At 42.6% G+C, this 23,075-nt stretch overlaps 1 protein-coding gene across 17 annotated transcripts in view; it reads right to left on the bottom strand.

Moving 5' to 3' along the window:
• ROBO2 (roundabout guidance receptor 2) overlaps positions 1-23,075 on the bottom strand; it is a 620,357-nt gene that overhangs the window by 92,914 nt on the left and 504,368 nt on the right. For all 17 annotated transcript variants that reach the window (XM_039529402.1, XM_039529445.1, XM_039529500.1 and 14 more), the window contains 2 exons: positions 17,023-17,144; positions 2,648-2,879 (listed from right to left, as the gene is read on the bottom strand). In XM_039529402.1, coding sequence (XP_039385336.1) covers positions 2,648-2,879; positions 17,023-17,144 — 354 coding nt within the window. The remainder of the gene's footprint in view (positions 1-2,647; positions 2,880-17,022; positions 17,145-23,075) is intronic.

The following is a 23,075-nucleotide window of genomic DNA, read 5'->3' as shown; positions in this document are numbered from 1 at the left end:
AGATCAATTATTCCAGTGCTCAGCTTCTTGCTACAGATATGAAAGAACCCAAATCACTGCTCATCTTTTCCAGACGCAACCAAACAGAATTCCATTTGTTACTTTCACAAGGCCATAGAGGTAGGAGATGAATGGATACTGAATTGTAACAAATGTCTGATCTAGAGGAAAAGTCTAACTGTGGTGAAATTGATTTTTGGAGGTAGGCCTCAGAAGTAACATTCTACGTCAAATTAAATCCAGTAAAAAAGCTGAAACTTCTTTCTGGTAGTACGCTGCCTTTGCCAAAGCTATATATTTTGATGTTGCAAAAATATACAGTATTCACAGCACTCTTCCAAATTGTTTCTCTAAAGATAGTATAACTGACTTTTTCAAAAGTAAGGTCTTCTGAAACGTCTGATTTTCAGAACAGAATCAGATGTCAATGCAACAAGTGTGATACCTTTAAAAATACTACTCCTTTTATGTATGAATGAGAAGTAAATCATATTCACCATTTATTTGGGACTATCTTTACAAAACTATGAACAGCAAGGTAATTACAAAGATAATTGGAAGAATCAAAGGAAACAGCCATTGAAATACACTCACTAATTTTCTCACGGAAGCTTATGTTACCTATTGGTGCTTTGATAGAAAAAAAAAGTCTATCACACAAGCAGTTAAATACTGTGGGGGTTGGGGAATCTTTTATAGTGGTTGACATTTGACAGGTGGCAACATTTATTTTTTCTGAAGAAGACACTAGTCAACAGAGTGGCTGAAGCTTAGACTAATATACACATAGACTGTGACTTGAACATATCTGTAAGCCAGGAAAGTTCTAAAAATCTTTACTGTGTAGACAATTATTCCACAAGGAAAAGTGGCCTTTAAAGTAGGAAATTACCTGACAGATTCTGCTGGGAGGTGAGGGTTACAAATGAAAATGTCACTCCTGAAGTACTTTACAGAAATAGACTACAGATACAAAACCTTTTCTCTTTTTTAGTGAGTCTTAATTTAACTTTAGCAGGAGACACTTAGATGAACTAAATAAACAACAAAAATCAATTGAGAATGGACAAGGATAAAATCCTCTAGTGAGGGGGAGAAAAATCCTACAGTGAAATTCTAGCAAAGCAATTTCAACCTAGTAAGCTTTTTCCAATTTTCTTTTTTTAAACTTTTAAAACAAGTTTTGTTCATACTACAGTGAAGCTAATCTTTACTGAACAATTTAGGATTTATGATCTAATCGAAGCAATGGGAGTCAGGCATTCCCAAATTCTTAATTTGCCTTTGCCAATGACTCCCTGTATGATCTCAAGTAAGTCACAGGACCCTCAGTTTCTCCATCTGCAAAACAGGGACAACAACTACCTAACTCACAGCACTGATCCCAGGGTTGCTTACTTAACTGTTGTCTAATTAAGTAATTATAACATGTTTGAAGGTGAAAAGTATAACAACAACAACAACAACAATGATGATGACATGTTCGATTCCAAGATCTCAAAGCATGCTGCAATCATTATTGAATTAACTTCCTCACAACACCCTCTGAGCAATGGAGATCACATAGACCCATATCTGAATGATAAAAAAAAAGATTACAGTCAAGATTTAAAAAAAAATAGATGCCCATTTTGAATGTCTTGGCCTACATTTCTTGCCTAAGGCTTCAAAAGAAGTCTGTGGCAGAGCCAGGAAGATAACCCAGATCTCTTAACTCCAGGCTTGTAGTTTGGCCAAGACCATCCATAAGATGCCAATGGTGCTCAGATACTATGGAAATAGAGATGATTAGATAGACAGACAGGCAGATTTTTTAAAAAAATTGTGTGTGTATGTGTGTGTGGGGGGGGAGAATACTTATGTCAAAGCCAGCTTAGTTTCTCCTTTCTTTACACTCCGCCCAACTCTAAAAGCATCTCTTTCTAAGCAGAACAATACATCTATGTAGCATGATGTACAGAGGGTTGTTTCTTCATTTCAGTGTTATAAGATGGTTGCTACTTCTGTATAGTATGCATGTTCTGATCTGTGTTTTAAGGATATTTTACACTGAGTAACGGATAACTGGTTTCATCGTGTTTAGCACCATAGAGGGCTGCTTCAAGAATGGTGTGCTACTTGGACTAGTTTTAGTGTTTTTGCACACTAATTAAAGGCAGTATTGGAAGTCCTTCACCCATTCTCTTCTCCTAGCCATGCCATCCATCTATGTTATTTCCCACTCAAAAAAGAAAGCCTATTATTACTCAGTCATCTACAAAAGGTTTCTGTACTTGCAAACCATGGACTGGGTCTGCTGCACCAGCAGCCTGGGTACTTTAAAGGAAATGCTGTTGCAGAGCATGTGTCAGAAACCCTTAACTGCTTGCTGCACACGTTGAAGAGACAAAAGGTAACTCTTCTGGAGAAGAGAGGCATAGGACTGGCCAATGCAAACCCCATAATATTATACCACCCAAATAGATTGTTAGGCGAAATCCAAAAGCCAGCATTTCATGCAAAACAGAGAAATCTTTGGTGAATTATGTATAGACGTTTTGGAAACTAATTAGAACAAAATTATTTGCAGTCTTCACAGTGAACACAATGATTTCTCCTTTCAGACAAGATGGGGAAGCCAGTTGCTTTTTTTGACAATTATACTAACCTTCTTCAGTCGTACGGGCAGACTTTGATTCACTATCCATTCCTTGGAACTCATTGAAATAGGGTCGAACTTTAATTTCATAAGAAATCCCTTTTTTCAAGTTGACTAGGACAGCACTGCGCTCAGTGGGGACTTTCACATCCAAATTCTGCCATGTCATTGGAGAAGATAGGCCTGATGTTTGGCGATACATTACTCGATAGCCCTGAATAAACTGGGATTGGCGGTCAACCTGGAAATAGTATTAATTGGCACATTAATAAACATTTTAAAGTACATGATCCATAATCCAATAATGAAACCAAAAAGGCTGCCTACTGTATTCATGTGTTTATGACAAACAGTAAGCTAGTCAGTTGCCTGTTACTGACGTCCTCTAAATCTAAAATTAAAACTTCTTGTGGATTACTGTCATTTCACTTAATTTTTTTAAAGTGGTATAACTCTATCTCTCATTGTTCCCTTTACTTTATCACAATAGATATTATGATAAACCCACCTAAATCTCAAAGTATAAAACAAAAATCATAAGTAGATAATTTTCTAGCAATTTGTCATAATGAGTATTGCATGTAAACAATTAAAACTAACTTGGCTACTGATGTGCTGAAATATGAGAAAGAAAGGAAAAAAATTATTTTCAGAAAAATACAAAGCTTTGAAGATGTACTATATGCTTTTAGTTAGTCCATTACTTGGCTTATGGCTGGTCCTTTCATGAGATATTCAGGAAAGCAAAATAAACATAGACAGATGCAGAAAAAACAATGACCAAGAAAATGTGTTGTTTCCTGTGTTCTTAGACTAACCAGTCTATTTGCATTCTGAGGTTACAAAGCACTCATGCCATCCGATGGGGATGGAATGTTGTTGTTGTTTGTATTTAATTTGTTGCCGTGCAAACAGAATTCAAGGTCGGGGCTGTATACAGTAATATAACAATTCTACCCTGTCTTTCAAAACAATAAACGTTACTGTAATTGAAAAAAAGATAGTTCAAAATGTATTATGTTGAAGTGACCACAAGCGTTTTTATTTGGAAAAAAAGGTATTATATCAAATAACGTTGAGGTATTATGCCGTACTGTACTGTAACATTTGCACGAATTTGTATTTTAATCTCTAACAGTCAAAATGTTGCACGCTAAAAGAAGATTTTCACTTCTGCAGTTGTCAAGCAAACAGCCAAAGAAAATAATACAAGTAGCACGTTCTGTGTGTCAGTTTGGACATATAGCTGAGTGGATTGTTAGCTCTAGTCTTATAGCTGAGTTGTGACAAGAACGATTTCCTTCACCCTCTTGACAGCTTGCTAACTCATCAAAGATTTTCCAGAATTAGAGCTATGCTTGTTTGGGCTATGTCAAGAATAAGTGGGTCCAAGACTGAAGGCACAAACCAAGATCTTCTGACTTTCACTACCTTTACTATACCCTCACTTACTAGTCATTAAGTTCTTCAGTTCTTGTAACATTAAAAAACAGAGCAAGCAAGAAGAAATCTTAATTTACAAGAGCAAAGCAAAAATGTCTTTAATCAAAATTGTCACCGTTAAAAACCTTGCAACATATGTTACAACAACATTAAGCCTGCATTTTGTAAACTTTTCTACATTCACTTTAAGTGAATTTATGCACTGAAAGAGGGACATAACTCACAATAATAGCTTGTTAATACTGAAAGAATCAAGCTGTGTTTTTAAGAAGAACATTAAGCAGCTGTTTCCAGATGAAGGGAGTCTGTAAATCAGGGTAAATTGTTTTTATCCATGTTTGACTTTCATTAATTAAATGTTTTACAGACGTAAAGACTTTATGAACCTCAAGTTTACTACGAAATATAGTATTAACTCCTTTGCATACTCTATAATACATCATTTTCACCTAAACTATAGTATATGGCTGAGCTGTTTAATAATCCAAAGCTAATTTTAAATTAGATTTCTCTCTACACTTCAGAAAAATACAGTAACTTTTAATCTGACTGTTTTTTTTTTTTTGGCTGAACCTTTAAGAATGGATGGGTACAAAGAGGTGTCAAAAAGGGAAAATTTAAAAAATACTAGGCTGAAAATCAGTAGGCTGTATATAAAATATGGGTAAATTTGTGTTTGCGACACAAACTATATGCATGTATAGGGGCATGTCCCCACCCACACAGAGTACATCTAATAATGAACTGAAGGCTCATAAAGCTGCATACAATGAAACTATAACTATTAATTCGGATCACCAGATTTTAGCCATTAAACATCTTCAATTCTGAAGTGTGAGGTATTGCAAGCATTTACTATACTACCAAATATTAGAATAGAAGACCTTGCTAACCATTTTATAACACGCCCAACAGTGCAACTAATAAAGCACCATCTATAGTGTCATTAATTCACTTGTGGTGTGTGCTTATGAACTGCCATCTGAAACACCCTGACATATTGTTAATGTCATGTATTTGGGCCAGACAATCATATGCAAGGAGTATCATGGAGGACACGAGGAAAAGCTTCCCTTCTCTTATCCTACACAGGATGCAGCCAGGGGTGGCCCTATGTTTTTTGCCACCCCAAACATGGCAGTCATGGTGCCTTCGGTGGTGCTTCTGCAGGAGGTCTGCCAGTAAAGAGGATTTGGCGGTGGTTCTGCGTCTGATCTGCTGGTCCCGCACCTTCGGCATACCAGCCGCCAAATTGCTGCTAAAGCCGCAAGACTGGCAGACCTCCCGCAGGCATGACACCGAAGGCCACCTGACTGCCACCCTCACAGTGACCGGCAGGCTGCCCCCTGCGGCTTGCTGCCCTGGCAAGCACTTGCAGCGCTGGTGCCTGCAGCTGCCCCTGGATGCAGCCACAGACTACTCCTAGCTAGTACAGATAGCAATGCTATCCACCCCAAAAGAGCTGGACAGGAGGTGGAACTAAGGTACCTTTCTTCCTTCAAATAAGAGGGTGCATATGCCTTCAAGGGGCATGTAATCTGGTACCAGAGAATAATTGCTGGTGGGCTGCTGCTCTACACTGCTCCCAATATCATGTGATGCCTTAAAAGGCACAATTGATCTCTATGTCATGATGACTATTTAGTAGAGAAAATCTCTGTAACACCAATCAGAGTTTCCTACACAGGGTAGGCAATAGATTTTGTACTAAACTAACACATTTGTTTTACCTACAAATAGGACCAGTTAAAATACACTAGTGACACTTTGTGCACTATTAGCACTAGTTGCAGATACAATTCTATGGAACAGGAAACTGCCTTTTCCAGATCTATGCACATCACCACCAAATGCTGTATGGATTCTAAACCCATTAGATTATACTATCAGGCTATTCAGGTGTTAAAAATATGACACAGAGAATTCATCACTTAGCCAACCCTGTAGCTATGGCTTCCTGGGGACAAGCCCACTAACCCGCAGCCTAAAGACATTTTACAGAACACTCTTTTGTATGTAAATTCTCCTCCCACAATATCCTGAATAAGATACTACTTATAAATATGCCAATAGCAATTCTCCATCTGGGCGGAATAACTTGTGAGTTTGGTCACGGCTACTGTACATCTCAGTCCGTGCCAAGTTCAGCAGTAAGAACTCACCATAACCTTGGAAATTCACCAGCATTCATGCCTGGCCAGAATATCCATAAAGGATGGATGCAGGATCCTAGTGTGAAGTGAGATACACCTAATATTTAAAGGGCTGCTCATAATTTCTTATGTCTGCCACTCCTTTCAAATCCATGGGGTTTACTTGCATCACTATGGGATGGGTAGCCAGCTGGCTCCCTCTCTCAGTTCCTTGCCTCCCAGCTCCCATGATCTGCGTGAGTCCGTGTCTTATGCTGTGCACAGTGTGTGACTGAAAGCAGAGGAGTGAGGAGCAGTGAGATGAATTAGAATCAGTCAGCTGGTTCATCCACCTGTCTAGTATCATCGGAACAACTTTCTAACACTCCATGGAAGGCACAGGGGTTGGAGAGAGAGAAGAAAAGACATTACAGGGACCAGGTGAGTTCTTGGCTGAGAGGGAAAACAATATTGTGGAAAAGAAGAGGAGAAAGGGAAAGAGTATGAATGCAGAGTAGACCAGGGCAGGGGAATTAAGGTGCATTCTTGAAGTGATGGGACATCAGGAGGGTGCCGCATTAGAACTGGTAATTTTTTTCATTTATTTATTTATTGGTCAAAACAGTTTTCTGTTGGAAAATGTCATTAAGAGAAAACCAATTTTTTTGTGAAACTCTATCAATTTTGACAAAATTTCACTGGGGGGAGAGAGTAAAAAAGTCCCACGTTGCCATTTTTAGAAAAGATGGTTTCAATTTTTTGTTTTGAAACAACTTTTTGTTTAATTTTAAATTCTAAAAATGTAAATTACAAATAATCAAAATTGAAACAAAACATTCTGGATTCATCAAAATGAAAGAGTTTGATTGACCTGAAACAAAAAACAAAAATGCAGAAATATGTTTTAAAAAAAAATCAAAATTTGGGCCTTTGGTCCCAATTTGAGTTGAAACATTTTTTTCGAGTCGCTCTTTTTTTTTTTTTTTTTTTTTGGTGGGATGGAAAATCCATTTTCCGATAGATCAGCTGAGCTCTGATACCATTACAAAGAAAAATGAAGGGAAACATAAAAAGAATCAGCAACATAGGTCTTAACCCAGTACAATAGCAGAGATCTTGTTCAGAATTGTATAGTGTTTCCAGCCTGTGTTTCACCTACATATACAAATTCTTTCAGACAGCAGAGTTTACTCATCATTTCCTGACATTTAGAAATGTATCCTCTGTAACGGAATGCTCAAACTATATTATAATGTACAGCCACTAGGTGACACCACTTATAACATACCTCACTTGAGCTGGTAACGTCTATAGGTAGCAGTGCATTCATGTATCTCATAGAGAACACATCTCTTGTATCTCTCTCAACACGATGGAAGCTCTGTAGTCAGTTCATATCTGCTGCAGAAGCCTGACATGCTAGTAGCAGCCCTGCAACCTGCCATGTACAAGGAGTACATGACATCCTCGCTTGGGCATTTAATCAAACCCCAATAAAGAACATTTTAAAAAGAAGATATCATAAATGCCTTCAATGGTGACTAGATCTGAGCAAATAATTCATAATGAAAAATGTATTGGACTCATGTAGGCTCTTCTTCTTGTCACAGGACACCCACAAGCAGACAACCATTTCTCAAATATATGTGTTATTCAAAATTATTCAATGTCTTGCCATTTTTAAATCATGTGCTGTGTTGGCTAGTTATGATTAGTGAAACAAGTCACATACTATAGTTTCCGTTCTCTTATTATATGAGTGCGCAAGTGTAACCCATACACCTCCTGGGTGCGGTGCTCTGGCCCATCTAGTAGCACTGAGAATACTTAGAGAGATTAATGAGTCTGTTCTACCGCCTTAGCTAATAGGTATATGGCTTTTAGCTCATGCAGTAGACAGGGGCGGCTCTAGGCACCAGCAAAACAAGCTGGTGCCTAGGGCGGCGAAATCTAGGGGGCGGCAGGCTGGGCCGGCGGACGTGCCGCAGTCATGCCTGCGGGAGGTCCACCGGAGCCCTGGAACGACTGGACCTGCCGCAGGCATGACTGCGGAGGGGGCGCTCCAGTGGACCTCCGGCAGGCATGACTGCGGCAGCTCAAGCGGAGCCGCGGGATCCGCGAACCGTCCGCAGCCGCGGGGGGTCCAGCCGAGCCACGCGGGACCAGCGGACCCTCTGCAGTCATGCCCGTGGGAGGTCCGCTGCTCCCGCGGCTCCGGGGTGCCTCCCGCGCATGACTGCTTGGGGCGGCCAAAACGGTAGAGCCGCCCCTGGCAGTAGAGGCTCATGCACTAAGCTTCAGAGGTCCCAGGTTTGAGCCTCCTCACTGACAACTGTGGCCTGTTGGCATTACACAAGCATGGCTGATGTGAATTCTCTCACACACATGGTATCATGGATCCACAGGATCTGTGCTACTTCCTAGATTTTAAACAGTCCTTTGGAGGAATCACTTCAGTGTGTAAAGGGGTCCCACTCTTCCTTAAGGGTAGGCCATACAATCTCAGCACCTCCGAGACTGAGCCTCTGTGCTGCAGCACTCCTGTTTCTGCCCAGTGAGTCCAACTGAGATAATCTCTGAACAGGAGCTTTTATTTCCTCTTCAGGGATCAATGCACCTCAGCAAGTATTTGCAATGACACTGGACAACTTTTCCAAAACAGAGCAGGGTTTATTAGTCAACTGGAAAACAGCACTGGGAAGCCCCTACGTTAGTATAGAGAAGCAAATGTGAAGACAGAGTTCAGACTGGCCAACATCAGGGCTCTACCCAGTAAAGCTGCTGTGGAATACATTTTGGCTACCTGTCTCTCTGTCCCTTTATCTCTTGTTCCAGAGATGCATGTGTCTTGTATCTCTTTGATCTCAGCTCCTAACACAGACACCAGGTGCCCTTCTCCTTCATTCTACCACTTGGGATCTTTGCTTGGCTTCCCTGCAGAGAGGTGAGGGAAAAAATCCTCTTGGCTATTGGATGCTAGATGTGAATGTCCAGACCACTGGAGTTCCAATTGTCTTTCCAGATCATTAATTGATATGGTCAGTTTCAGACAGTCCTTTAACAACCCATTCATACCACCCCAGACAGGTACAGATACCTTGTGGCTCTGGCTCTGATCCAAGGGCAGCTTTTTAACCATTTTTACCAACATGGTAGTAATCCCTAGTCCAGTAAATCACTGCCATGCTTATCATTCATAAATGTATTGGAGAAAATTCCAACTTTGTCACACATGGGAATGTGAAATTCAGTTTCCACAAGTACTTGTGCCTGTGACTTTAAGATTTGCTTTATGCAAATATTTGTGCCAGTACAACTCTGTTACTTAAATGTTTACAGGAAGAGACATAAATCTGACTCCTCACAGCCTCAGTTAGGCACATCATGTCCTACATTTCCTTAATATGGCCCCTATTTTACTGTTAACTCTGCATAGACAGACCCCAGTGCCTATATAGAGCCCTATTGAAGACTTTAGAGGTCTGAGGGATTCATCTGCGTGAAGCTCATAGTAGGATCAGGTCTAAGATGTTTTCTTATAACAACCCTGACTCAAAATGTTAAAGATGTGCATGCAGATTCCCTGTAATTTCACTTTCTTTTTGACAACCAAAGGAAATAAACAGTTTAAACAATAACAAAAGAAAAATTTTGGAAAGATAATGTTCCCTATTCACCCATCTGTAATAATAAAACCTAGCAGAAAGCTAAAAAATACTGCCAGGTACACTGATTCCTTTGTTTAAAGTTTTCATTTACAAGTTTTCTCCAATACAAGTTCTCCTTTAAGTCCCACAGAATCATAGAAATATAGGGCTAGAAAGGACTTTGAGAAGTTATCTAGTCCATCCACCTGAGCTGAGGCAGGACCAAGTATACCCACACCATCCTAGACAGGGGTTTCTCTAACCTGTTCTTAAAAACCTCTCAAGCTGGGGATTCCACAATCTCCCTTAGAAGCCTATTCCAGAACTTAACTGCCCTTGCTTTTGGATGCATTATAGATGGAGCTGGTAAGCTTTTGTCAAGGGTACCTATCCCCTACAATATCCTGTTTTCAATTGCTTATAATATTGCCAAACTCTATGAATTTCTCCATATCAGATGTCTGACTCAAACTGAAATTTTTGGAAAGTTTCAGCTAAAATGGTTCAGCTGTTTCCAAGAACGAGATTAGGAAAAAAATACATTGCTTTGCTCATGTTAAAAAATTCATACAAATGCTTATTTGAGAACTTCCAATCCCGTCTTCACACAATGCACAGTAAAGCTGTGGAACTCATTGCCAAGGGGATGTTGTGAAGGCCAAAACTGTAATGGGGTTCAAACAAGAATTAGATACATTCATGGAACATAGGTCCATCAACAGCTATTAGCCAAGATGGTTAGGGATGCAAGCCATACTCTGGGTGTCCCTAATGTCTGATTGCCAGAAGCTGAGAGTGGACGACAGGGAAAGATCACTTGATGATTGCCTTTTCTGGTCATTCCCTCTGGAGCACCTGGCTTTGGCCAGTTGGAAGACAGGATAGTGAATCAGATGGACAATTGGTCTGCCCAGTATGGCCGTTCTTATGAAGCAGGGATTTGAACATTTGGCAGAGAGGTGAGTTACTCTGATTTTAGGGAAGTGCCTTTCGCTGTTCTCATAAAAATAAAACAAAAAGACCCACCCAAGTTTGGCCAATTTTTAAGACTTCAAAAAAAATCTCAGCTTGTACATGGGCAGTAAAACTTCTTAGAGATTGGCAGCTAAGTTCTTTGACAATGCCAACTGTACTCAGCATTGTACAAACTTTCCCACCTCCTAGGTGCTGACAAGACCATGGGTGCCCACCCTTACAGGGCAACTGAACATACTATAACCCAGAATTACAGAGCAGAGTAGGACTTTCCCTGAAATTGGGCTTCCTGTCTGGCAGGGGCTGCAGTGGCACTAGCCACAGGAGTGGAGAGCAGAGAGACTGTCTCTCTTTTGCTCTCAATGCTCTCGCTATTGCAGGCTGCATGGAAGAGATGGAGGAAGGCAGAGGTGTACAGAGTGTTTGTGGGGAGAGGGGTTTGAAATGGATAGAGAGGGGTGGAGGAAACAGAGAGTGGTGAGGATAAAATGAGGAGGGGGGCACGAGCCATTGGGGGACATAGTAGTGGTTGACTGGAGCAGAGAGGAAGGGGATGGATTGGAGGGTATATACATAAGTAGAGGGAAGGGGGACTGGAGTAGAGGGGAATGAAGGGTAGGAGCCAGGATGGTGGGATAAATAGGAGAAGAGAGAGAGGGAGGCGGGAACCAGGAGAGAGTGGATAGGAGCCAGAGCAGAGTGGGGCAGTCACCAGGGCATGGAGCGTGCGATAGATGCAGAGGAGAAAGAGGGCAGGAGCTGGGGGCAGGGAAGAGAGGGTAGATAGTTGTAAAGAGGAAGGGTGGAAGGAGGTGGTTGGTATCAGAGGATTGACTGGAGAGGGAGTAGGGTTAAAGAAAGCTGAATACTGCCCTGGGGATTCGGATTATATCCATGTCTCTGCCACAGAGCTCCTTTGGGATGTTGGAGAGGTACCTTACCAGAATTTTCACAGTTGGCCACTACCAGCATGTTCTTCAATTTCTGGGTGCCCAAACAACCACACATGGGGCCAGATTTGTAGTAGTGCTGAACCCTCACAACTAACACTGAAATCAACGGGAGCTGTACTTTGAATGTATAAAGATTACATACACTCTGAAAAATCAGGTACCAGGTGTTTCAAGTTGAGCACCCAAAGTTAGTAGACACTTGATAATTCTGGCATTGATATCTTTTGTGTCTCAGTTCCCCATGTATTTAATGGAGATAACGATACCATCTAATTTCACAGGCATGTTGTGAAAATAAATTAATTAATGTTTGTGAAGCACTCAGATACTATGGTGAGAGCACTACAGCAGCACCCAGGAGGAAATTAATAATTTTATATTTGGTATAGGGTTTGGATGGTGTGCATTAAATAAAGCCTGGGGGCATTCTTTGAATAAAGATGATAAAAAGAAATATTGAACAACTACCCATTCACTGAATGAAGCAGGAGGTCCTGTGGAAAAAATACTATGTGACCATGTAGTTAAAGACTGTATAGGGGGAAAAGTAAGTTGTAATGGTAACCTTAATAGTGCCATTACCTAACTTTTGAGGGCTTAATTTTGCTATTTCAGACTCCTTTTGACATAGATATTTGGATGCAATATTATAGCCAATACATACACCTCTACCCCGATAAAACTCTGCCCTCGGGAGCCAAAAAATCTTACTACGTTATAGGTGAAACCATGTTATATCGAACTTGCTTTGATCCACCAGAGTGCGCAGCCCCACCCCACCCCTGGAGCGCTGCTTTACCACGTTATATCCTAATTTGTGTTATATTGGGTCGCGTTATATTGGGGTAGAGGTGTATATATAAAGTTTGCAAATCACAGAGTTATTATTTCTGGAAAATATTTCTGGAATTTCAAGTCCTGATTTGGAACAGAGGAGACAATTTCAGAATCATTTTAAAAAGCTGTAACAGAACCCAAAGAAGGGGAGTGACTGATGCAAGTTTGCCAGCCATCATAGAACATTAGGGTTGGAAGGGACCTCAAGAGATCATCTAGTCCAACCCGCTGCTCAAAGCAGGAGCAATCCCCAAATAGCCCCCTGAAGGATTGAACTCACAACCCTGGGTTTAGCAGGCCAATGCTCAAACCACTGAGCTCTCCCTCTCCCTGTCAAATAATAGAAAGGCATCTAGGTGGTTTGTCACCTAGCAAAGCGTTTGGAATTTCAAACAGGAATTTCCAGAAGGGAAAGAGTCACATCATTCTTCTGACGTCTGTCTCCTTTTGGATGCTAGCTATGCTGGATCTTTATGCCACATTAATAAAGTTGGCTTTACTCTCTGGATAGTGTGGTTGCTATCCCGGAGACTGTGGTTAATTAAATGGTTTTGTCCCGATTGCTAGAAACTTTCTAATTAGCAGTGCTAACTTCCCCTTCCCTCCCCAATCTCTTCCTTCTTTAGGGCAATTCTGATGTATTACCAGTGGGCAGTGTGTGCTTGTTAGATGGTGTAGGGTCACTGCTTTTCACATTAAGGGATCTAGCAAAAAAAGCTGATATTATAAACCACAACAATTTATATTTTCCTTATGAAAAACAGGGCAGGCACAAATGTGAGAGTTTGTTCACATTATTTAATCTCTTCCTGGTGGAAAGAATGAGTGTGTCTGGATCAAACTGTGAACTCCATTTTGTATTCTGAAGCCCTATTTTACTAGGGCCTCCATTTTGTATTATTTGATGAACACATCTAACCTTGCCCAAGGCAAGCCTATTTAAATGCATTCCTGATAGCTATCCTGCCCAGGAAAGGCTCTTGACGCTTCACTGAAGGACTGTCACAGAGAAGCCAACGGGACTACAAACTGGGGCTATCAACTTTGAATGATTCTTAACTACTGAGCCACCCCCATGGAACAAAGGGTTTTCTGCACCGGTGCCTTACTGAGGGAGGGGCTGGAGCTTTTCAGCTGAGCACGTGGCAAAAGGAGACAGAGACTGTATTTCAGAAGAGCTGCTGCTCCGAGTTGGAGACCAACCATCGCCACATGTAAGCAGAACTGGCTGAAGAGAGAGAGGGCAGGAGAGATTCTGCCCAGACTGAAATGCTAACAGACTTCAGATTCACAGAAGAGGTGAGGCTCTTACATGATGAGGGTGTGTCTGAGGATATTTGTTGTTCTTCAGACTAAGATCTGTACATTTCTAGAACAGTGGTTCCCAAACTTGTTCCGCCACTTGTGCAGGGAAAGCCCCTGGCGGGCTGGGCCGGTTTGTGTACTGGCTGCATCCACAGGTTCGGCCGATCACGGCTCCCAGTGGCCACGGTTTGCTGCTCCAGGCCAACGTGGGTTGCAGCAAGCGGCGCGGGCCGAGTGACATACTGGCTGCCGCTTCCAGCAGCTCCCATTGGCCTGGAGCAGCGAATCGCGGCCGCTGGGAGCCGTGATCAGCTGAACCTGTGGACACGGCAGGTACACAAACCGGCCTGGCCCGCCAGGGGCTTTCCCTGCACAAGCGGCAGAACACGTTTGGGAACCACTGTACTAGAGTAAAAGTGCATGGTTAAGAAATTTCTTTGCTAAGACCATGTTCCTTGCTTTACAGCCATGTTGTCCCTGAAGGCTTTGGACTAGGAGCCCAGTGTGACCACATCATCAGTGAAGCTCTGGGGGAAGCAGTGTAACCACTTGGGGGTTTCACGAGGAGGAGCTCTGGGGGAGTCCAGTGTGGGTGGATTGCAAAGTCCCACATCCCAAAGTAGGGTGTCAGAAAAAGTCTGAGCCTCAAAAAGCCCCTTACAGAGCCAGAGCTGAGAATAGTGACTAGACTCTGACCAGACTCAATTGTCTTTGAAGTACATCAGACCTCTTCAACTGGATCCATTTCCAACAGATTGGTGACCAAACAACTTGGTCCAGTGCACCTCTGTAATACCTGGTTCCATGGATCATATGCATGAAGGTACTAACTGCCTGTTTAGGGATAAATTCTCCGCCTATGCCAATCCAGAGTAGGAGGGCTTGTTACAAATCCATTATCTGAGGACTGGAGATAAATGGGTTCCCCCATTCTCAGTCTTTGAGATGCAGTGAAATATTTCCTATAGTCCTCTGAAAAAGTTAAGTCAATGAATTTCCCATTCTATTCCAAGCCTGCCTCTGTCCAGCCCCAAATCTGTCTGAACAGGGATGTGGTATGAGTAGGGCCCTACCAAATTCATGGTCCACTTTGGTCAATTTCACGGTCATAGGATTTGAAAAATTGTAAATTTCATAATTTCAGCTATTTAAATCCAAAATTTCAGTGTTATAATTGTGGGGGTCCTGATCGAAAAAGGATTTTTGGGGAGGAGTGGGGTGTTGCAAGGTTATTGTATAGGGGGTTACAGTATTGCTACTCTTACTTCTGCGCTGCTGCTGGCATCAGTACTGCCTTCAGAGCTGGGCAGCTGGACAATAGCCACCACCCTCCAGCAACCCAGTTCTGAAGGCAGGGCAGAAGTAAGGGTGGCAATAGCGCGACCTTCCTAAAATAGCCTTGCCACACACACACACACCTCCAACCCCCCTGCCTGCAACCCCTTTTTGAATCAGGACCAGTTTGAGAAACGCTGGTCTCCTCTGTGAAATCTGTATAGTACAGGGTAAAAGCACTCAGAAGACCAGATTTCACAGGGGGAGAAAATATTTCATGATCCGTGATGCATTTTTTATGGCTGTGAATTTGGTAGGACCTAGGTCTGAGTCCCCACCAAGCCAGGCTCTGTAGTACAAAGGCAATAAGCCTTACATCAGTGCTGCAAAATTCACCACGCACCCTCTCCCCCACCCAATACATATACACAGTTCTCATCTTCAGTCCTCTCTTCTCTTTTATAGTCTACATGACTCATTAGCTGCTGGCTGTAGTGACAGTGCATGTGTAAAAAAAAATACTGTGCCCTGGATCCCTGCAGCAGCCAGGGCCGGCTCCAGACCCCAGCGCGGCAAGCACGCGCGTGGGGCGGCCCTTTCCCGGGGGGGCGGCAGATTGGGCCGGCGGACCTGCCGCAGTCATGCCTGCGGGAGGTCCACCGGAGCCCCGGGAGGACTGGACCTGCCGCAGGCATGACTGCGGAGGGGGCGCTCCAGTGGACCTCCCGCAGGCATGACTGCGGCAGCTCAAGCGGAGCCGCCGGACCTGCGAACCGTCCAGCTGCGGGAGGTCCAGCCGAGCCGCGCGACCAGCGGACCCTCTGCAGTCATGCCCGCGGGAGGTCCGCTGCTCCCGCGGCTCCGGGGCGCCTCCCGCGCATGACTGCTTGGGGCGGCCAAAAAGGTAGAGCCGCCCCTGGCAGCAGCATATATAAAATAATCATTCAAGCCCTGTGCACTGATGGCACTGCTGTGGTGCTTAGTCCACTCTCCCTGATCTGGTATTCCCCTCCACAGGGTAACTGCCTGAAGAAGAAAGCACTTATTTGTGGTGTGTAGTGCCCTAGAAAATCTCTGCTTCTATGGTTACAAATCCCTTCCCTGAAGTGCCAGGAAAAGAAATGTAGCATTTTGAAAGCTAAATACTATAAACTTAGTCCTCGGGAGCGCTAACCCTATAGTTTGACCTCTTAAACAGAGATGTTGTAGGTAATGTCAAAGAGATTTAGGCCTTCCATAATCCATCAGGTGAAGTTAGAGCTTGTGCTATAGAATGAAATACCATTACATACTTAGACCATGCACGCACATCTGTCCACAAGTGCCTTGTAGGAAGATCATTATTGCAAGTAAAGGTCGCCAGGCAATGGGATATTGTGGCAGGAGGTCCCCACGGATTGAAGTAGACAGAGATTATGAAAACATCAATTTATCCTTAATTCTGATACTTAATTTTGCTTATTACACTCAGTTTACACACTGAAGACTAGTGTAAGCATCAGTCACATTTTTGCATTGTGGGTTAAGACACATTCTGTTAAAAAGATCTTCTTTGTCAGTCAGTTAACATGCTTTGTGCTACATGTGAAGCTTTTGAACCTGATTGACTTTAACAAAGACAGATAGACACAATGAAAGAGAGAAAGAAAGAAAGAATCCATTCCTTTAGCACATTGTTCATTGTCTGTACAATGTTAGCTTATCTGGCCACTTGTACTAAGGTCAGACTAGGGTTTTTCAGAGCTGAGAAAGAATTGCAGGGACAAGTAAACAAGATTAAAGCTGTCAATGAAAGGTAGCAATTAGAAAAGTCTTACTGTCCAGGTGACTTGAACTGTAGTGGGTGTCAGCACAACAGGATTATGTAGCCGTACAATGACGTCTCCTAACTCTTTCTGGACTTGCCTGTGATCCACTCCTTGTGCTGGTGGGCTGATATCTGCCAGGCCAACCACAGACACAAAATGATTATTTTAATAAGGAGCCTCACTTGTATCATTAATTCATTAGGAGGACTGACAAATTTAATGTACTGGGTTAAAATAGTATTAGTTTGTATCACTTTCAAAAACAATGCAGCAGATTAGATTAACCTATGAACTCTGAAAAGCACCACGTAAACATTCACTGCCATAAACAAACACCACATGTTCTATTAGTTAGGCAATTAGAAAATGTTCCTCTCTAGCCCAAATAGTAATTGAAAACATTTTTTCCCCTAGCAGCTAGTGAGTGATTGGTGAGATACCATATTCACATGCTTTGAAATATTCAGATGATAATAGTCTTGATGTGCTAGTGTGCCTGCAAATCTAGAGCACAACAAGTTTGTATAATCTAAGCGAATTATATTGCAGAAGCTGAATATGTACATTTGCTTGTTTTTAAACTGTGTATGTTACACTCATTATGCTTCTTCAAATTTTCCCTCCTTTTCAATATGTATTACAATTTCCTTTCCTTTTCAGTTTGACAAAATTAGAGTTAGAAAGTGAGAGAAGACAGGGAACCATACTAAAAATAGCAATTTCCTGTTATTTAAGCCTATTCCACTACAGAAAATTTATACATTTTCCAGCTGTTCATGTCTGAAAATGGGATAAAGTTGTGAGGTCAAATTGCCCCTTCTCACATAAAAAAAGACATGGGAGAAAAACTCCACAAGGATTATCTTGCAGAGATTAGTCCAAATCATGCCTTCAGCAGAAGGGTGGGGAAGGAAAACATGGATTTCCCCACCTGAAACCAGATAGGTTTCAGTGGCTCTGTGTAAGGCCAGGGCAATCTGTGTGGAGGCTCCATCCCACCACACCAATCTGGCTCTGCTCCCTGGCAATAGTGGACCTCCAGAATTTCCGTGGCACTATGTGGAAAAGTTATGCAACCTGAAATTGTATTGTCTTTACTGAGTGTGGCCTCAAAATGTGAATCCCTCTAGTCTTGTCTCTGGTCTACCCACTCATTCCCCATCCTGTTCACATTTACTCTGAGCCTACCCATCTGCATCCCATGACCACCTGGAGAAGGACCTGAAGAGGTGACTGAATCACCCTTCTGCTCAGAGAAGTGGCTTTCTGTGCGTTGATCTAGTGCGTGGTGAACTGGCTCCCTAGTATGCAGCACTTTGAGAAACACTTCTCTGTCCCAATGTTTTCAAAATTCCATATATTCAAATATTGGGCCTCATGTTCTTCTCCACAACATAGCATGGAGGGGAGCAAGTCAGCATAGAAACCACATTCTTCCCAAACTTGCCCTTGGAAAGAACTGAGGATCCCTCCCACGAGGTGCACTAGTACTCTGGGGAACTTGAGGTGTTATTCTGGGTTAAGAGTCAGAGAGGAGCCACTGAACATGGTACATGTCCGTATGCACACCACAGAATTCCCAGTGGAAATCCATGTAGGACTTACTGCTACTGGAAACCATCACTAACTCCCTTGGTATCTGCTTTCCTCCCTGAAGGGCAGGGAGTTGTGGAACAGGCAGGGTGCTCAGATTCAATTACTTCACAAGAGTTGTGCTCCTACAGGAGAAAGAGGGCCCAGAGGCCTGCTACAAAGCGGATGAGCATACATGAGTTCTGCTCAGATTTCACAGATGATCCACTGGAGCCGTTGGTTTCATTGACCACACTAACTTCCCCATATATGCTGCTGCAAACTCTTCACCTCATAAAGGGAAGACTCAAACAAGGTGACATCTTTTCTGCCTGATGGGTATGGGAGAGTTATATGTGGCCCTTTGTTCTCTTAACAGGAAAAACATTACGTAAAGTAGAGATAATACTGCACTTAAGAAAGAAAAACATTCAAAGCATGTCTCAAATACTTCAGTCCTCAGGATTTAGATAAAAATCTAGTTTTCATAGTCCAGATTTCAGCTTCATATTTCAAGCAATATTATGGGTTTTGATTCACCAAAGAGACACTATCTACACAGGCTTTCTATTGACTTTCAAATTTGTGGGATGAGTCTATGGGCCTCCCAAAGGGAATATAATCCAAATATGGAAACGTTAGCAATGGTACAGAAGTGGTGTGCTCAGCAAAATATGCCTATTCAAAGTGAGTGGGAAAAAAAAGACAGATATTAAGATAAATCTATAACAGTGCAACTCAGACTTGTTTATTGAAAGATAACTTATACTAACTACAAAACACTTTTATACTGGATATAAAATAATTCCCATAGCTACCCATGATTAAATCTTAGAAAATATTATCTACCAATGGTACAGAACCAACAGCGTGCTATGATTATATCCCCTTTGGGAGGGAAAAATATATCGTGTATACAGTGTGTATTTTTTTTTAATATGGACAAATGTAGAAAATATTATCTACCAATGGTACAGAACCAACAGCGTGCTATGATTATATCCCCTTTGGGAGGGAAAAATATATCGTGTATACAGTGTGTATTTTTTTTTAATATGGACAAATGTCCATAAGCTATAAAAAATTTACTAATTAGAGCTACAGCGGGATATCACCACTATACCAAACACAAGAACCTACATGTGTTAGTGTTAGTTATGTGATTAATTGCATTTTGCATGCCACTAACTTCTATATCGGCATTCTGCCCACTTATCCATCTTCCCAAGGTCTGCATTCTAAGGGGGGCAGTTGGATGGAGTGGAGGTTCTGGGGGAGCGGTCAGGGGATGGGGAACGGGGAGGGTTGGGAGTGGAAGTCCCGGGGGGCCTGTCAGGGGCCGAGGATACGGATAAGGGTCAGGAGGGCAGTCAGGGGACAGGGAGCAGGGGGGGCAATTGGGGGTGGGGGTCCCGGGATCCCACCGCCTATCCATCCCACCCTCTATCCAACCCGGGGCAGGTGGTCAGGGGACGAGGAGCAGAGGGCAGTTGGATAGGGGGTGAGAGTCCCAGGGGGCTGTCAGGGGGCGAGGGTATGGATAGGGGCTGGGGCAGTCAGGGGACAGGGAGCAGGAGGATTGGATGGGGGGGCCAGGGTCTCGGGAGGGGGCGGTCAGGGGACAAGGAGTGGGGGGGGTTGGATGGGTTGGGGATTCTGAGAGGGCAGTCATGGGGCAGGAAGTGGGAGGGGGGCAGATAGGGGGCGGGGGCCAGGCTGTTTGGGGAGGCACAGCCTTCCCTACCCAGCCCTCCATACAGCTGCACAATCCTGATGTGGCCCTTGGGCCAAAAAGATTGCCCACTCCTGCTATAGAAGAATACTGCGTGATATTGTATTGTATTATTTGTGCAATTAGGTGTGACTGTGTTATGAAAAATTACCCTAGAGTCACAAAGGGGCAGAGTTAGATTGTATGGGCAACCTTACTGTAGTCATTGTTTGATTTCAAGTGATTAATTGTACATTTTTAATGCTTTCTTAACATATTTTTTCAAAGGAATTTCCTAGGCTTTATGATGAAAAAAATAGAAAATAAAAATGTCATAATGTGCAACTATTGGCTAGATGTGATTGGACTGTTCCATGCCTGTTGGCTAAGACAGTCTGCCAGGGGGAGCTACTCTCCTGCAAATCTTAGGAGCTTCACAGTCCCTATCATGCTAGAGGAGAGTCCCTGCCCTAGTGGAACTTATCCTAGAAGGAGACCTGATAACTAGTGCAGGCGGGAGGCTACACTTCTGTACTTCTTAGCAGGCTCACAGCTAGAGACACTTCTGGCTGGTTGGATGAGCTTGGGAAAGGGAGTTTGGGATAGGGGAGGGTGGCACAGGAGCCAGGGGAGCCACTGAAATTGAAACTTTGTTCACATATGAAAAACACTGTTCATGACATTGAAAAACTTGGTGCTGGCCATAGAGAAGTTAGACCAGAGCAGGGTAGTCCAGGAAGGAGAGAACAGATCAGACCCAAGCCACCCTGAAAGGTATGGCAATTGGGGTTGCCCGGAAATAAGATATACCAGATTAGAGTCCACCTGACAGAAGCCAAACAACAACATGGTGTTTGAGAGCTCCTCAGAATAGGAGGGGTAGCCTCAAGTTGTGTTTGCTAGACATCTTCTGGGTGACCAACATGCCAGCGAGAACCAGGTATTTATTTGGAAGTTACAAAGGACTTTATTAGAGCATGACCTCGACAACTAGTAGCTCCCAATGAACCTAGTATGTTTGGAAGTGTTTTATTTAGAGTTTATTATTTCAATATTATTCAAGGGTGTTTCTGAATATATGGTTATTAAACATACAAGCGATCAGTAGGGCTCTTAATGGCTTGAGGAGTTCTTGCTCAGTGTAAGGATTTGCAATCCAATGGTGTAAATTTGCCCAGTATACCCTGCATGTTATTTGCCATATTTTTATTTAATGAAACCAAATTTTAAGACATAAAAGTTATCATGGATACCTGTTATGAATTAATATAATGTACCATTGCTTTAATTGCCTCTTTACTTTGCAATGGCTAGTATGAACAGGCTTTTTACTGCATGTCGGCTTCCTTTGTGAGTCTGAGTTGAATCCAAGCATTATTAGAAATCACATCAAAACATTATGCTAATTCTCAATTGATGTTATGATTTAATTCTACTAAATGGTAAGGTATCAAAGAGCTATGCATACTCTACATGTTGCACCATGTGTGGCTGGCGAACAGCTTGTGGAAATGGAAACTACAACATGTCCTGAAGCTAATGAAAAGAACTATTTTTGCTGAAATCAAATCTCTTGTCAGTATGTCAGATATAAAGATGTGGAACATGAGAGTTCTCAAAAGCTAGATTGTGCTATGAGCATGGAGCTTAAAGTCAGGGATGGTGCAGAGCCGCACATCCCTGGGGAACTGATGGGAAGCGTACTGCTTTGAAAAGCAGAATCCCACCTGGAGTCTCCTTGATGCAGTGGGGGTGGGGAGCAAAAATTTGCAACAGACCTTTAAAAACCAAGCCTCTGCCCATTCCTCCTCTGTTCTCACCCATCCCTGCCCCTTTGCAGAGAGGAGCCTAGGGTCTCCTACCAGTGCTGTGGCTACTACTCTGGGTGACTCTGCAGGGATGGAAAAGCTGTGTACACCCTCCTTGCCTCACTGCACAACCATACAAGACCTTTCTGTAAATGAATTGTAGGAGATTACTCTGAATCATCCGTGAACAGGAATAAGTCTGAGTAAACAATTGTTCATAACTGTTTTCCAATCTGTTCAATGAAGAGTTATGCTGTGGGGTGCAGAATTTGGTCAATGCATTGACAAACCTGTGCTCCACCGAGACGCATGTCCATTTTCACCATATTCATTTAGACTGAGCATAGAGAGAGTAAATTGGGTATAAAACAACTATTCTGGTTTGTCAGCATTTCACACCCTTTTTGTACAGGTGTAAGAGATGGGAGGCAATGGAGGATCAGGCCATCTTCATCTAATTGCACTAGCTGTCCTACAGTTGAGAAGTCCTATTTAGGCCATCCTTTTTAGTTTAGTATTCAGTAGATGAATGTAGAGAACATAAAATATGTACATACACACCCACACGTGTCTCAGAATATCTTTTAAAATAATTCTCAGCATGAATTAGATTCACATTGATTCTCTGCAAAAATATTGGGCCAGACTGATTCATACACTCTGGCTGCTTTGTGCCACTCTGGTGATGAAATCTAGCTGTAGACCTGGCTTTTATCTTTGTATCATACTTATATGTCCCCCATTAACATAGTGTTTAGTGCCTCATGATCTTGAACATATGTATCCTCACAAAAACCCTCTGAGGAAGGGAAGTGCTACTATCCCCATTTTACAGATGGTAAACTGAGGCTCAGAGAGACTAAGGGCCAGATTTGTTAAGGTATTAAGGCACCTAAAGATACAGATAGGAATCTAGTGGTACCCAATGTGAGTTGGGCGTCTAGGTGCTTTTGAAAATTCCACTAGCCATC

The sequence above is a fragment of the Mauremys reevesii genome, linkage group 1, assembly GCF_016161935.1.
Source record: "Mauremys reevesii isolate NIE-2019 linkage group 1, ASM1616193v1, whole genome shotgun sequence".
In the NCBI taxonomy this organism is placed as follows: Eukaryota; Metazoa; Chordata; order Testudines; family Geoemydidae; genus Mauremys; species Mauremys reevesii.
The sequence above is the reverse complement of the archived record's forward strand: the minus strand, read 5'-3'. Positions and strand labels throughout refer to the sequence as shown.